The sequence below is a fragment of the Triticum dicoccoides genome, chromosome 6B, assembly GCF_002162155.2.
Source record: "Triticum dicoccoides isolate Atlit2015 ecotype Zavitan chromosome 6B, WEW_v2.0, whole genome shotgun sequence".
NCBI lineage: Eukaryota > Viridiplantae > Streptophyta > Magnoliopsida > Poales > Poaceae > Triticum > Triticum dicoccoides.
Window position 1 is genome coordinate 193,437,583 of NC_041391.1, and position 12,479 is coordinate 193,450,061.

The 12,479-nt window shown below is 46.1% G+C and overlaps 1 protein-coding gene across 2 annotated transcripts in view; it reads left to right on the forward strand.

The window, feature by feature from the left end:
• The window catches only part of LOC119322249, an 18,413-nt gene extending 13,640 nt beyond the window's left edge, over nt 1-4,773 (forward strand). For both annotated transcript variants that reach the window (XM_037595741.1, XM_037595742.1), the window contains 3 exons: nt 1,799-1,912; nt 1,991-2,084; nt 3,763-4,773. In XM_037595741.1, the coding sequence (XP_037451638.1) occupies nt 1,799-1,912; nt 1,991-2,084; nt 3,763-3,799 (245 nt within the window). In that variant the 3' untranslated portion in view covers nt 3,800-4,773. The remainder of the gene's footprint in view (nt 1-1,798; nt 1,913-1,990; nt 2,085-3,762) is intronic.
• Nucleotides 4,774-12,479: the final 7,706 nt, after the last annotated feature.

Sequence of the window (12,479 nt, forward strand, 5' to 3'; positions counted from 1 at the left end):
GCCGGGCTTGGGAGGCGAAGCGGCAGCGGCGGCGGCCTGGCCTGGGAGCAGAGGCAGGCGGCGACACGGCCAAGCCGGAGAGAATTGGAGAAATTCTGCCGGCCTGAAAGAAGACAGCGGCGGTAGTACTAGATGGATCCAGCTCCAGCACTAGTTGCAATCGTGCAGAAAAAAGAACCTAAGCTCTGATACCATGTTAGGAAAATATGCAACTTGTATTACAAGAAGGCCAAAGCCATCATATATATGTACAAGAGGATGCCAAAAGGCTAGAATACAAAAGGCCAAAGGCCATCACCAATATAACTCTAACATTCTTCATGTGACACCAACCTACCACCTATTTTGGTGTCGAAGGCCTTGCCCTTTTCACCATCGGGCAGCTTCCGTTGTTAGCGTAGCCATAGCTGGCACAACTTATATTACCAATTGGTTAACATACCAAGTCAAGACCCCTCATGTTAGGATCTTTTTCAACATAGGATCGCTCCCCCACCCTCCAAGGTCCATTTTTTCTTAGATTTTTTAGGTATGAAACCATAGTCTTAAAAATGATCTTTTCCCTAATATAATGCTTTTATTACTCTTGGTGACATCCATATTTCGATGGTGTCACTGTCACCTAAACTATCTAGGCGCTTGCCTAACTAAAATACCTAGGATGATGGCCCTTGGTGTCTGATATGGCCTCGGGGGTGCTATCTCAATGCCAAGGTGATGCCACGATAACCCCTCCCTAGAGTGTAGTAAACTGTTACAGTCGGTTCTTGCAACGTTGTGAAATAGGTAGAACAGAAGATTCAACAAGCCTTGTGAAAACATGACGTGACGGCACCACTGGTCCTACCAGCATAGCAATTAGATTGTCATGAGGGCATGACGCCATGGCCTCACTTTCACGAATCATAAGCGACATGTTGGGTCAGGCAATTGACTACCGGTATGAAGGAATTTCAGCAGTATTACGTTGCTTCGCTTTGGGAAAGCGGGAAAAAGAACCCTAGGGCTTTGATGCCATGTTGGGAATATGCAAATTGCATTTCCATGAGGCAAGTACATGAGTGGTAAACATGTAGAGAACCCCTTATACAATGGGGATATTACATGGCTATATATAACTCTTAACAAGTTTGAAGGTGATTATGGGCTGGTTGAGGTTTAGAGCAAGCACTCCTAAAGCCAGGTCTTGGCAATAATATTGATTAAGTCTACCTTGCCCTATTTAAAGGGGTGGAAATAAGATGCACGTCAAAAATGCTAACTGAGAGTTTGATATCACGATATGTTTTCTTTGATATGATGGAAATTCCATCTTAAATTGAAATAAATAAGTTGGAACAGAAGCAATCATGATTCATGAGGCAGCCCTTTACTTTGAACCTCACATAATCTTTCATTGACAACTTTTAGTTATGCAGCAGAAGCGCAGTTCGAGTGTCAGTTTTCCTTTTCAATTTAATACTTTTATTTTCCATATTTTGCGTAATGTGCAGTCTAGACTGTCCGGGTAATTACTTTTCAGAATGTGAAAGTAAAAATGCTTAATTTGGTTTCTTAACATTTCAAGCATATTAATTCAGTTGGGAGGTGTGGTTGTACACCCCCACCACCGAGTCTCTCCTGACATGCGATTTAGGGTGCCTTTCTTATTCTATAAACGATAGGTCCTCCTATGTATTCTTGTCCTTATGTTTTATTATGTAATGTGTAAAATGTCTAGGCTTTTTTTATTTATTAAAAAGGGGTATTGAGCTAGCCATGCTGTATTAATTTCTTCTTTTACTTTCCAACTATGCAGAATTAGAGGAACTGGGATGTGTCCTTAGGTCCACGCCTGTCATGGTAGACAAAGGAGTAGCATACTGGAAGCTGGATGGCTATTGTAATAACAATACAAACATATTACGCCAAGGTAAGAAATTATTATTATGAGATTTCAGTTTACTCATTTGCAAATATATAGTTATTAGTAATACCATGTTTATGTCAGAATTTGACAACGAAGCTACAATGAAGAACCAAGACAAGTGGTTCATGTTCAGTGAAGATGAACAGAAAGTAGTTGAAAATCATGTAACTACAAGGTAAGGAGTTAATCTTACCAAATTATTTTTCTGTATCCCTCTTTCCTAAATCCTGTAGACTTGTTGCTACAGTGATTTTCTTTCACCAGCGTCTTTCCGTTAGTTACCCCATCTGATATTTTATGCTGTAGACCCATTATTTCTGGTAAAAAGAACTCATATTTGTATGTGTTGCTATGGTTGGGCAACCCTCCCTCCCAAAATAAGTGTCTTGAGCTTAGTACAAATTTGTACTAGAGTTAGTACAAAGTTGAGACACTTATTTTGGGACGGAGGGAGTATAATATAGTAATGCAAATGAAGCATAATGCTATGAAGTAGCATTTTCTAAAAAATGATAATTTTTTTATGTCTTGCAGTGTGCTGTCAAAAGACTTCTCTTGGCCGTACTGTTAGAGTACGGCTCTGATACCAAATTGGTATGAACCGGATCCCTACCAGGGCGTGGTCTCAGGTTGTAGGGGTGGAAGGAGGGATGGCGTGGAGGAAGGCGTGGTTGCCGGCGCTGGGGCGCCGTCGTTGCGTGCACGCGCGCGAGAGAGAGAGCGCGGCGGCGGCTAGGGTTAGGTCTCCCGGCTCCCTAAGGAAGCCGAGCAGATATGATTGCTTCTTGCTTGATTAGATTAATACATCTCCTCTCCTTATATAGAGAAGTTTACTTGACTCCCAAGCAAGCGACCCTCATCTCTAATTAACCCTAAGACTAACGGGCTATACCGCCAGCCCAGGCCTATTAGGCCATTACATACTCTAACAAGTACATTCTCTTATATTCTTGTAAAGCAATAGCCGCACTCACCATCGTCAGTATTTCTTCTGGAGAGCTGCTAGGGTATGATCTTTGTACGACAAGACTGGTCTGGTGTTGTAGGCCCAAACATCAGGAAACGGGCCTCTGTCTGGTCGTATGAAAATCGTATGAAAAAAGGTCGTACGCAAAGTAGTTTCGTTTCTTCTGCATGTCACCTACCTACCTACCTACCACCCTCCTGCTAGTGTGATCTGATGTTTTCATTACCCGCTGTTCAGGCCTTCAGGGACATTTTGGGTTGGGGGTATTCCACCATCCCATGTGGGAACTAACAGATAAAGTAATTTTGATTGGTGGTATGATTATTATGTAGAAAGGTTACCGATTTACTTTGAAAGGATTCACCAATATGCTTAGGTGACAAAATTTACTACCTGCGGTTTTGGGATGCTTGAATAATGTAGTCTGGAGCTCCTAAACAGATTGTCGATACCTTACTTTCATGGATTTGTGGTCGTTGTTTCATTTTGGAAATCTATAGCCTGAGGCTTTTAGTTCTTTACATTTGGTCCCAAGATATAAATATCTCTGTATATGTTCTGTCAAGCCATGCTCAGTTGCTCATATCTGTGTCTTTTTTTCTTTTCTATAAACACTTCTTCATTCAAGCAAGTTATACTTTGAGCATGATTGGACTTCTGGCTGATGATGTGTTCAGTCTTTTCTTCACTGCATAGAATTGATGTGTCAATATGCTCAATTTCTTTTGGTGTTAACAAATGTCTTATTTATTTTGCGCTGGATATTTTGTTTTCTCGTTTTCTAGTTCGAGAAGTATTGCCAGCTCAGTAAGTTGGCCTTTTTTTTATCGATATAGTAGTAAAACTGTTGGCTGACCCAGTATCTTGTTGCAACTGTCTAAAATAGGTCCCAGCGCCCATGGAGAAAGGATAACCGGGTGTAATGATTTACAGATCCCAATCTCCTGCTGTTTTAACTGCTTGATGATATTCATTTGTCCTTTCTATGTGCCTTTCTTTTTATGGCTTCTAGGATACACCACATTTCCTTTCAAGTGAAATGGAAATAAGTTATTTTACAACCGCATCGTCACTATTTATGTTCTAACAGCAAAGCATATATAAACCACCAGTGTTGACTCTGCTGTGCTTATCAACCTGATGAGTGTTCACTTACAGTTACAGCTCAACTTCACCGGAAACATACGTAAAAGATAACATCGGAGATGTACAGAAGTTTGCACACGAATCTCCATTGCTTTTTCAAACCCCTTGCCATGCTATAGCAGGAAGAAGCTACTGCGTTGAACAGAATATCACCTGCGGTAGTATTGCTGATATAGTCCCGAACATAACTTTTAGCTAGTCTACAAAAGTATTTAGGATAAAACTATATTTTATATGCCACCGTAAAGCGAGTCATCACATGGAACTTCATGTTTAAGTATTTATCCTATTAGAGTTTTGTAATGATTGTTTCTCTTAAGTATTAAGCTCAGAGTGGGAGCTGTGAATTATTTTCATCTTCTTTTGATGTTCTGTTTTGGCAGGTGAATGGACTACCCCAGATGACAGTTGCTACAGAACAACCAACATTTCTCAAAGATTGGGTCATAGCATTTGAATACAAATCTTGTGGCATCTTTCTTCTCCCCTATGGGAACACAGCAAGACTTTGTAGCACCTTCTGATGTATTTTTTGGGGATGTTTTAAAAATGAGAGAAAGCTAGAGCATGCAGCTTTGCTGAAATTTATCGTTAGCATTTGAATGTCGTGCAGCCAAATTTTCCTGCTGTATCGTACTCCCTCTGTAAAGAAATATAAGTGTTTAGATCACCAGGTGCTCTTGTATTTCTTTACGGAGGGAGTATTATTGATCATTCTATAGCAGAAAAGGATTATTTCCAGTCTCGAACATGAAAGAGCTTTGATTGATTGATTTATTTATTTACCTTTTTAGAAAGGCAGGATTCATTGCTTGCATGTCTGGTTGGTGCCCTAGGCAGACATGGTCAGAAGTGGCGCCTGGAGAACAGATATAGCCTCGGGCATGCTGTCTGGACAATAGGGACGGCCAGTGTGCGCATCGCTGCACTCGAGCAGCTATACGGAGAATAGGAACGGCATTTGCATCAGGGAAAAAATCAACCTGATACCATGATGCCACTCATCAAAATTCAGTAAACAAGAGAAATGTAGGAGAGGCTGACATCGAGGACCCAATAGGTTTCTCAACCTGTATGCAAGAAAACGCCCCTTCCCGCAAAAAAAAGAAAAGAAAAGAAAACGCCCCTTCCTCGCATCAGTCTAGCCGTTGAATTTCAATCCAATGGCCGGCGTGCTTCTAATTTCCATCTTGTTCCTTAAGCCACACAAACCAACGTCGGCCGGACAATGTGCTACCGGCCCTTGAGACCGGCAAAGCTTCCTCGAAGCCCCAATTGCCGTCCAGGCCATCCCTTTAACCCTACACAACTCTTGTTCTTCTCTAGCGACAACAACCCCACCTTGTACCTTAACTAGTCAACCCTTAGCCTTGGACGTCACTGTTGCGTTGTTTTCGGCTCAAGTTGTTCCGTTCGGACCTCGTCGATGTTGCGCTTGCCACCATGCTGCTGTCTTTACTCTCGGTGCTAATGTAGAATTGACTAGCGTGAAACAAAAGTTCAGTTCAAGCATCATGTAAAGAGCAAAAGCACAGAGAAAAAGTGCTGGTTCCTACGTGTTGGTTCCTACTGTAATGCTGACGTCTGAGACCAACAAATTGTCAATGTCATCAATAAACGAGAAAAACTGTACAAGGAAAAGCTTACACCGGGGACCTAGCAGGTTAAACATGGCCATACACATGCAAGTGTCTCCTTGTTTCTCGTATCACTCATTCTAGCAACCCTAGGATTCAAATCCAATTGTTGGCGTGCCCCTTCAATCTTCCTTCTTCTCCCTCCAGCCACCCAAATCAGCTCCAACTGGACCGCCCGCTCCCAACGCTGTGTGGATGACAGCGCCGTTGCATGCCCTACCGTGAAGCACGCCCCATGCCATCCCTTTAACCCCCACACCACATGTTCTTCTCGTTCAGATCCTCACTTACCCAACTTCTTAACACATTCTTCTGATTTGCTTTTCGAGTCCAACATACCCATGTCAGGTGGATCCAGCAGATTTCATAGACTGACATCTGGTACCTTGTTTTTGGATCGAGTAAGTATCAATTTGGTTGGGCAAGCGTTGGGCCTACGCTGCCCATGTTTTTTTTCATAGAACATGACCGACCCAACTTTTTTTCAAGAAAACTACACATTCCACTTTTATTTATTTTTTAAAGAATTCTCAAGTGCAAATCTCCCAACAGGATAGATGGATTTGGGCCATGAAGGAAATTTTAGTCTTTTTCTAGGTTGGCACGCTAAGCAAGTGAACTATAAATTCTTAAAAAAGGCTATAGTTCCGCCACATATTTGAAGTATGGCATTTGGGACCGACCTTTCCCTAGAAAAGCATTGGGACCCATGAGCTTGAAGCCAATGCAAGGCATTGTCAACATGATCAACAAATGAATCTGCCAACTGTAGTCGTTGGATTGATATCCAACGGCTATTGTGCTTCTGCAATCCGTCTTCTTCCTCTAACCACTCAAACGAGTGCGGTCAGATCATCCGTTCCTGCCTCTCGCGGCTAACGGCGCTACAATGCTCCCCTCGCCGCCCCATCCTATGCTAAACCGCCTCCCAAGCCATCCCTCTACCTCCACACCTCCTGTTGTTCCCCGGTGACGGCAACCCCACCCCGCACCGAACCAGCTAACCATTGTCCCCTCACGTGGGACTACACTGCAGCGTCTTACTAGGCTATGAGTCATTCCCGTTCGAGGCCTCTTTGTTGTCTGCCGCCTTGGTGCGCTCGTCGAGGCGTCACCGTCTGGTGTTGCCAACGTAGTCAACAACCGAGAGTCGTCGAAAGAGGACTGCACATGGAGAAGCTGACAATTAGGGACCGACTAGGTTCAAGATCACGCGCAAAATAGGTGCCTCCTTATTTCAAGAAAAAATGCTTCCTCCTAATTGAATTTGGATATCTGTGACCCACTAGGTTGAAGCCTACGTGTGTATGGTGTTATATGTCCGGTACCAATCGTGACGTGCATACTGGTCTCCAATGGTGAGCCGTGGTCGAGGAAGGAGGTGTAGGTATGCAACAGTGTACACTTGGGTAATATAGCGCGCACGCGCACACAGAGAGAGAGAATACACACACGACTAACACACTCAAACTGACCGAGAGAGATCGAGAGACTACGCATATACCAGTACGGTCAAGGAACTTTGTGCGATCATCCAGTTGGTCCTTTCCGAGCGGTGGAAGCATAGGAAGAACATCGTCTTCAGCCAAGACGTGCCATCTCTAACGATGGTGCTCACTAGGATAAATCAGGAATTCGGGGAGGGGGTTCGGCAGCAGGGTAGTATCAATGGACAATGGAGCGACCTTTCAGATGGAGTTCATAGAATGAGTGTGACGCTTGTCTAGATGGAGAGTTGTGTGTGGGGTGCGTCCTTGATGTATTCAGATATACTCCCTTCATTTCTTTTTAGCCTGCATGAACTTAGTCAAACTCAAACTTTGTCAAGTTTGACTAAGTTTATAGAAAAAGATACCAACATTCGCAATATGAAATCATTATTGTTAGATGCATCATGAAATTAATTTTTATACAATGTAGCTTTAGTATTGTAGATGTTGATATTTTTTTCCTACAAAGTTAGTCAAACTTTACAAAGTTTGACTGATCAAATTTTACATGCGTACTAAAAAAGTAAAAAGGAACAGAGGGAGTACAAAATGGTTGGCCATATTCGTCCATTCTTTTGTAATACTCCCTCCATTTTTTTATACAAGGTTGTTTCATATTTTTATGTCTAACTTTGACTGTTAATTTTACCAACAAAAAGTAAGTTGTATGCCATAAAAAGTATTTCGCCGGATGCACATTCCAAAGAACTTTCCGATGATATGTTTTTTATGACATACAATTCATATTTTGTTAACCAGAATTATAGGTCAAAGCCAAAGTGACCTTGTATGAAAAAAAATGAAGGGAGTATATGATACGCATGCCGCCGGTGGGTACTGCACATGCTTCATTTTACGGGTGAAAATACATGGACATCCATGTGACAAATTTACAATTATCGCTGATCCACTTGGGGGGAACGATATCACAAGTTGCAAATTGATCCGATCACTGACAAGCCACTGGACTGAACCACCCTGCTAATTCTCGTGTTTCCGCCAAAACCAAAACCAAATCTAAATCTTAATCGTTTGTCTTGAGCTTAACTTGGCGTCTGGACCGTGCCCCGAGGGAAGCCACAGGCACCCGGCACGCACCTCCGACGGTTGGTTCGACCCGCGACATGACGCTCTTTCTTTATGCTCCAGCGGCAACATAGGCTGTGGAAAACAAAACTTTAGTGGGTGGTAGCATATTTGACTATAGTAATATCCAGGAACATGCCAATGGAGGCCGGATCACATGGCGTGCAACATGGGCAGAATGCTTGACCAGACACCTGCTCCATGCTACACAAAAGAGAAGAGGCTCGTGACCAACATGTTAGTGCAGATCCACCATCAAAGGAGATCAAGAGGATGTGGTTATACAAAGTTAAAACGAGCGTTGCTTGTTTGTTATGGCTATAAGCCATAGGATGTATGTTAATATGGACTACAAATATTTGTCTAGAGAGTCTCACATGGACAAGGATGGCTGGCGTTGCTGCGGCAGAGCGGAGGGCTGTTGCCGCCGGTCTACATGGCTACTCGAGTATTAGGCCACTGGACGGTTGAAGGAAGAAATCAAAAGATACTCCTTGCTAGCTTTGCCAGAGAGGAGATCCGGGAGTGTGATCGGACAAACTCGATGTGTAAATGAATGAATGGCGGGATTCAATGCGAGCTAGGAGTGCCTGCACTGACCGGTCTGACGGCATCTGCGGCGCGTAGTGGCCAGATCACGCAACATTGGAACACAGACTTGCATGAGATGAGAGACGACTGTGATGAGCGGGAAGAGCGCATCTATGATGAAAATGTACATGGTTTTAGCATGCAAGCAATACGCAATATGTGCAGATCGACTAACGTGGCAGTCCTGTGCATGCACCATTGTATTGTGCCACAGTTGCTGTACTAGTATGTTGCATCAATTATTTTCTTCTTCTTTGCCCGCGTTTATCTGGCAAGCGGCAGGCTTCGTTTCTCTGTTCGAAATCGAGCCGGCTGCATTTGCCTAGCCTACCCGAGCCGAGCCGACCGAGAGCACTCCAAATCTTTTTCTACTACTATACTGCCCGTGGTGGATAATCTGTGTCAGAGCCGTAGCCTTTTGAGCACCGCTAGCGGGCAGGCGGGTCCACTCCGTTAACCAGTCCACCGCCACCGGGCGCCCCGCACGGCCGCACCTCACCCGGCCAGGGCAGGGCATGGCATGGCAGCTACAACAGGAGCATCTCCTTTACCGAGCAGATTTCTCACGAGGCTACTCCAGTAAAATATCCATAGGTGCAACGGCTGGCCGACGATCACAGGGAAGGACGGACTGAAGCCTCCCCTACGCTACGCTACACACCCCTTGTTGCAGCCTACGCATGGGGAAACCGATGGATCCGCGATCGCGCCGCGCCCAGTCCGGCGTGCCCAGCATATGAGTGCGTGGTCAGTATGGGATACCGGGCGTACAAGCATACGTACAGGTACGTACGCCCAGGAGCGCAGCGGCAGGTGACGGACCGATGGACGGACCGGTGAGAGGATCGAAATGGGTTCGGCCTTCGGCGCCATACCATGCCTAGTCGACCGAGCCCGGCCGCTTGACCAACAGCCAGGTCAGGGGCGACGCAGGCATCCAGGCCGCGCCCGGGTCCCGCCGGCTGCATGGTGCATGCGCTCCGTCGGAGACGACAGGACCGTTATTATTCCATGGCGCTGCTGCTGCACTTCCACCCACCCACCCACCGTAGAACACATCGCCATTCACTCCCGCCGTGCATGTGCGTCCATCATTAACGGCTACTCCTAACCCTAGCTTCTACCACTAATCACGGCAGAAGAAAAAGAGGCCCACCTGCTGTCGTTTTTGGCTGCCATGTCCACAGCACCTGGTCACGGCACGACACATTGCACATCAAAGACGCTAGTACTAATCCCACCACCTAATCCGGATGGCAACACGACAAGCCGGCGCGACGGGCTCCACACATCACGGCCGCTTCCGTTGGCGGTCGAGCACGTACCACGTACGTACATCACGTAGTACGACCGAACAGCAGCGGGGAAGGAAGGCGGCATGCCTCGTCTCATCCCATCCCGTACATGCCCCCGTCTGTCCCACCGCATCGTACTGGGGCCTGCCGCCTGCATGTATACCCCACCGGTCGACAGGAAAAGTTCCTGCGCTGCCCTCTGCCCAGTACAACTTTGACCGCCACAGTATCGCCCTCGGCCCTCCGGAAACGACAGCGGGGAGGGGCACCGCAGTCTTTTCGTCGCAGCTCAAATGATTGGGCGAATGGGCGCCAAAGGTTTCCCTCCTTCCTCCCGATTTTCGATCCGCGTCGTTTTTGCACGTAGACCCCCTTGCTGTTCTCGGAAAGGGCCGCTCATGGAGGGGCCAAACGGGAAAGAGCCCCACTCCACTCGCCTTTGCCTTTTCCACGAGGGGCGGCAGGGCCACCGCCGGCGGCCACCACGTGGTGACCGCCGGGCGGGGCAGCCGGTGGGCAAACAGCTGGCGATCACGTGCCCGCGCGGCGCCGAGGACCCGCCCCTCGCCGTCGGATCGGACGGACGGTCCAGATGTCTTCCACGAGAGAGGATAAGGCTCAGGCTCAGCCAAAGCAGTGGAGAGTGTGGTGGTGTTGAGTGGGGTTGGTGGTGGGGGGTCACGTGCCGGGGCCCTCGAGTCTCGGCGTGGTCAACGTGGGGGATAGCAAAGTGGGGGAGCGGATCAAGTAAATTCTCCAGGCCGAGATAACGAGATAAGGTAAAAAAACGAGAGCCGTTACCGCCGTAGAAAAAAAAACACGCCGTTCGCTACAACGGGAATACGTGGACAGGAAAGAAACAAGCATCTAGGTAGCCTTTTGCTACGTGGACAATGGATCTTTGTGGACAGATTTGTTCCCTAGCGAGCTAGCTAGGGTAGCAGTAGTAGCCTTTCGCCATCGGACGGCGCGGCGACGGACGGCACGGCACGCGGGGAGGATATGGTTTCCTTGTACTTTCCGGTGTCGGCGTCGGCGTCTCCGGCGGCACCAGACCAGACCAGACCAAGACGAGGCCGTCCATTTCATTCATTCACGGATCAGCAAATCTAATCGCCGTGTCGGCACTGTTTTGGATCGGCGTCCATCATGGCGGAGAAAGGGAGAACTGTTGCGCGTGCATGGGGGTGCCGAAACCCCGTATCCATCTGGACGACGACGATGGGACTTGGATTGACATCTGTCTGCACGGCAGGAGCAACTCATTTTCTTCGATTAGCAAAGCAGTCATCTTAATAGGTACAACAAAATTAAGAGCAACTCCAACAAGCCGACCCAAACGAACTGCGTTTTGTCCGCTTTTCATTCGTTTGGGCCGGTCGCCCATTCAGCGTCTGTCCTCTTTTAAATTTGGGTCGGCAGAGTGCTAAACGCGTTGATCCATATTTGCTAGCATTGCCGGCTAGCCGGCCACTTTCAACGAATATGCACGCATTTTGCATTATTTCATAGGCAGACATATGAAAAAATAGTATAGTTTCAACTGAAAAGATATTTTCCAGTCGACCAGAAAAATGGTGCCACCACTAGGATTCGAACACACGACGAGTTCATTGTGGCCACGATGCACTACCAACTGATATGACTATCTATTATGTTTCATTCGCAGATTAATTGGTATTTCTACCTTAATAATTGAGAGCGAGAAAGAAACAACGCCTTTAACGAGGAGGCAAAACCATTTTGCTCCAAGTTTTTAAAAGGACCAATGCAACGTGTTTTGTACTTCACTTTGTCTTTTTTTGTAGTGATGAAATAAATATTTCACTCCTATAGAATTCGAACAACGATTTTTTTTCTCGTTTGTCATACCTCGGTAAATTCTACGAAACTACTTCACAGCCGATGCGAAATGGACGATTCATGGACGATTGATGATCAAATGGCCGTGCTGGACTTCATGCAATATTTTGATGGCTGGATGTGTAGAATCGTGCAGCAGTCGTGCATGGGTGTCGTTTGTGTAGCACTACTGTAAATTCTATGTAATGAGCGTGATAATTATATGCACCACAAACCTAATAGCTTATGTACAAATATCGTGGTAGCTTTTTTGACCCAAAAATAAACTAATGTAAACATACACTCGATAAGTTTTTTGTATGAATAGCATGGTAACTCACACATTGCAGACCTGATAACTTATGTACCCCTGTCCTGATAACTTCAGCGACCGGGAGGGAGGGGAGTCGATCAAATATCCCCGCGATAACTTTTCTGTGGATAGCATGGTAACTCACACATTGCAGACCTGATAACTTATGTACTCCTGTCCTAATAACTTTGTCGACCGAGGGG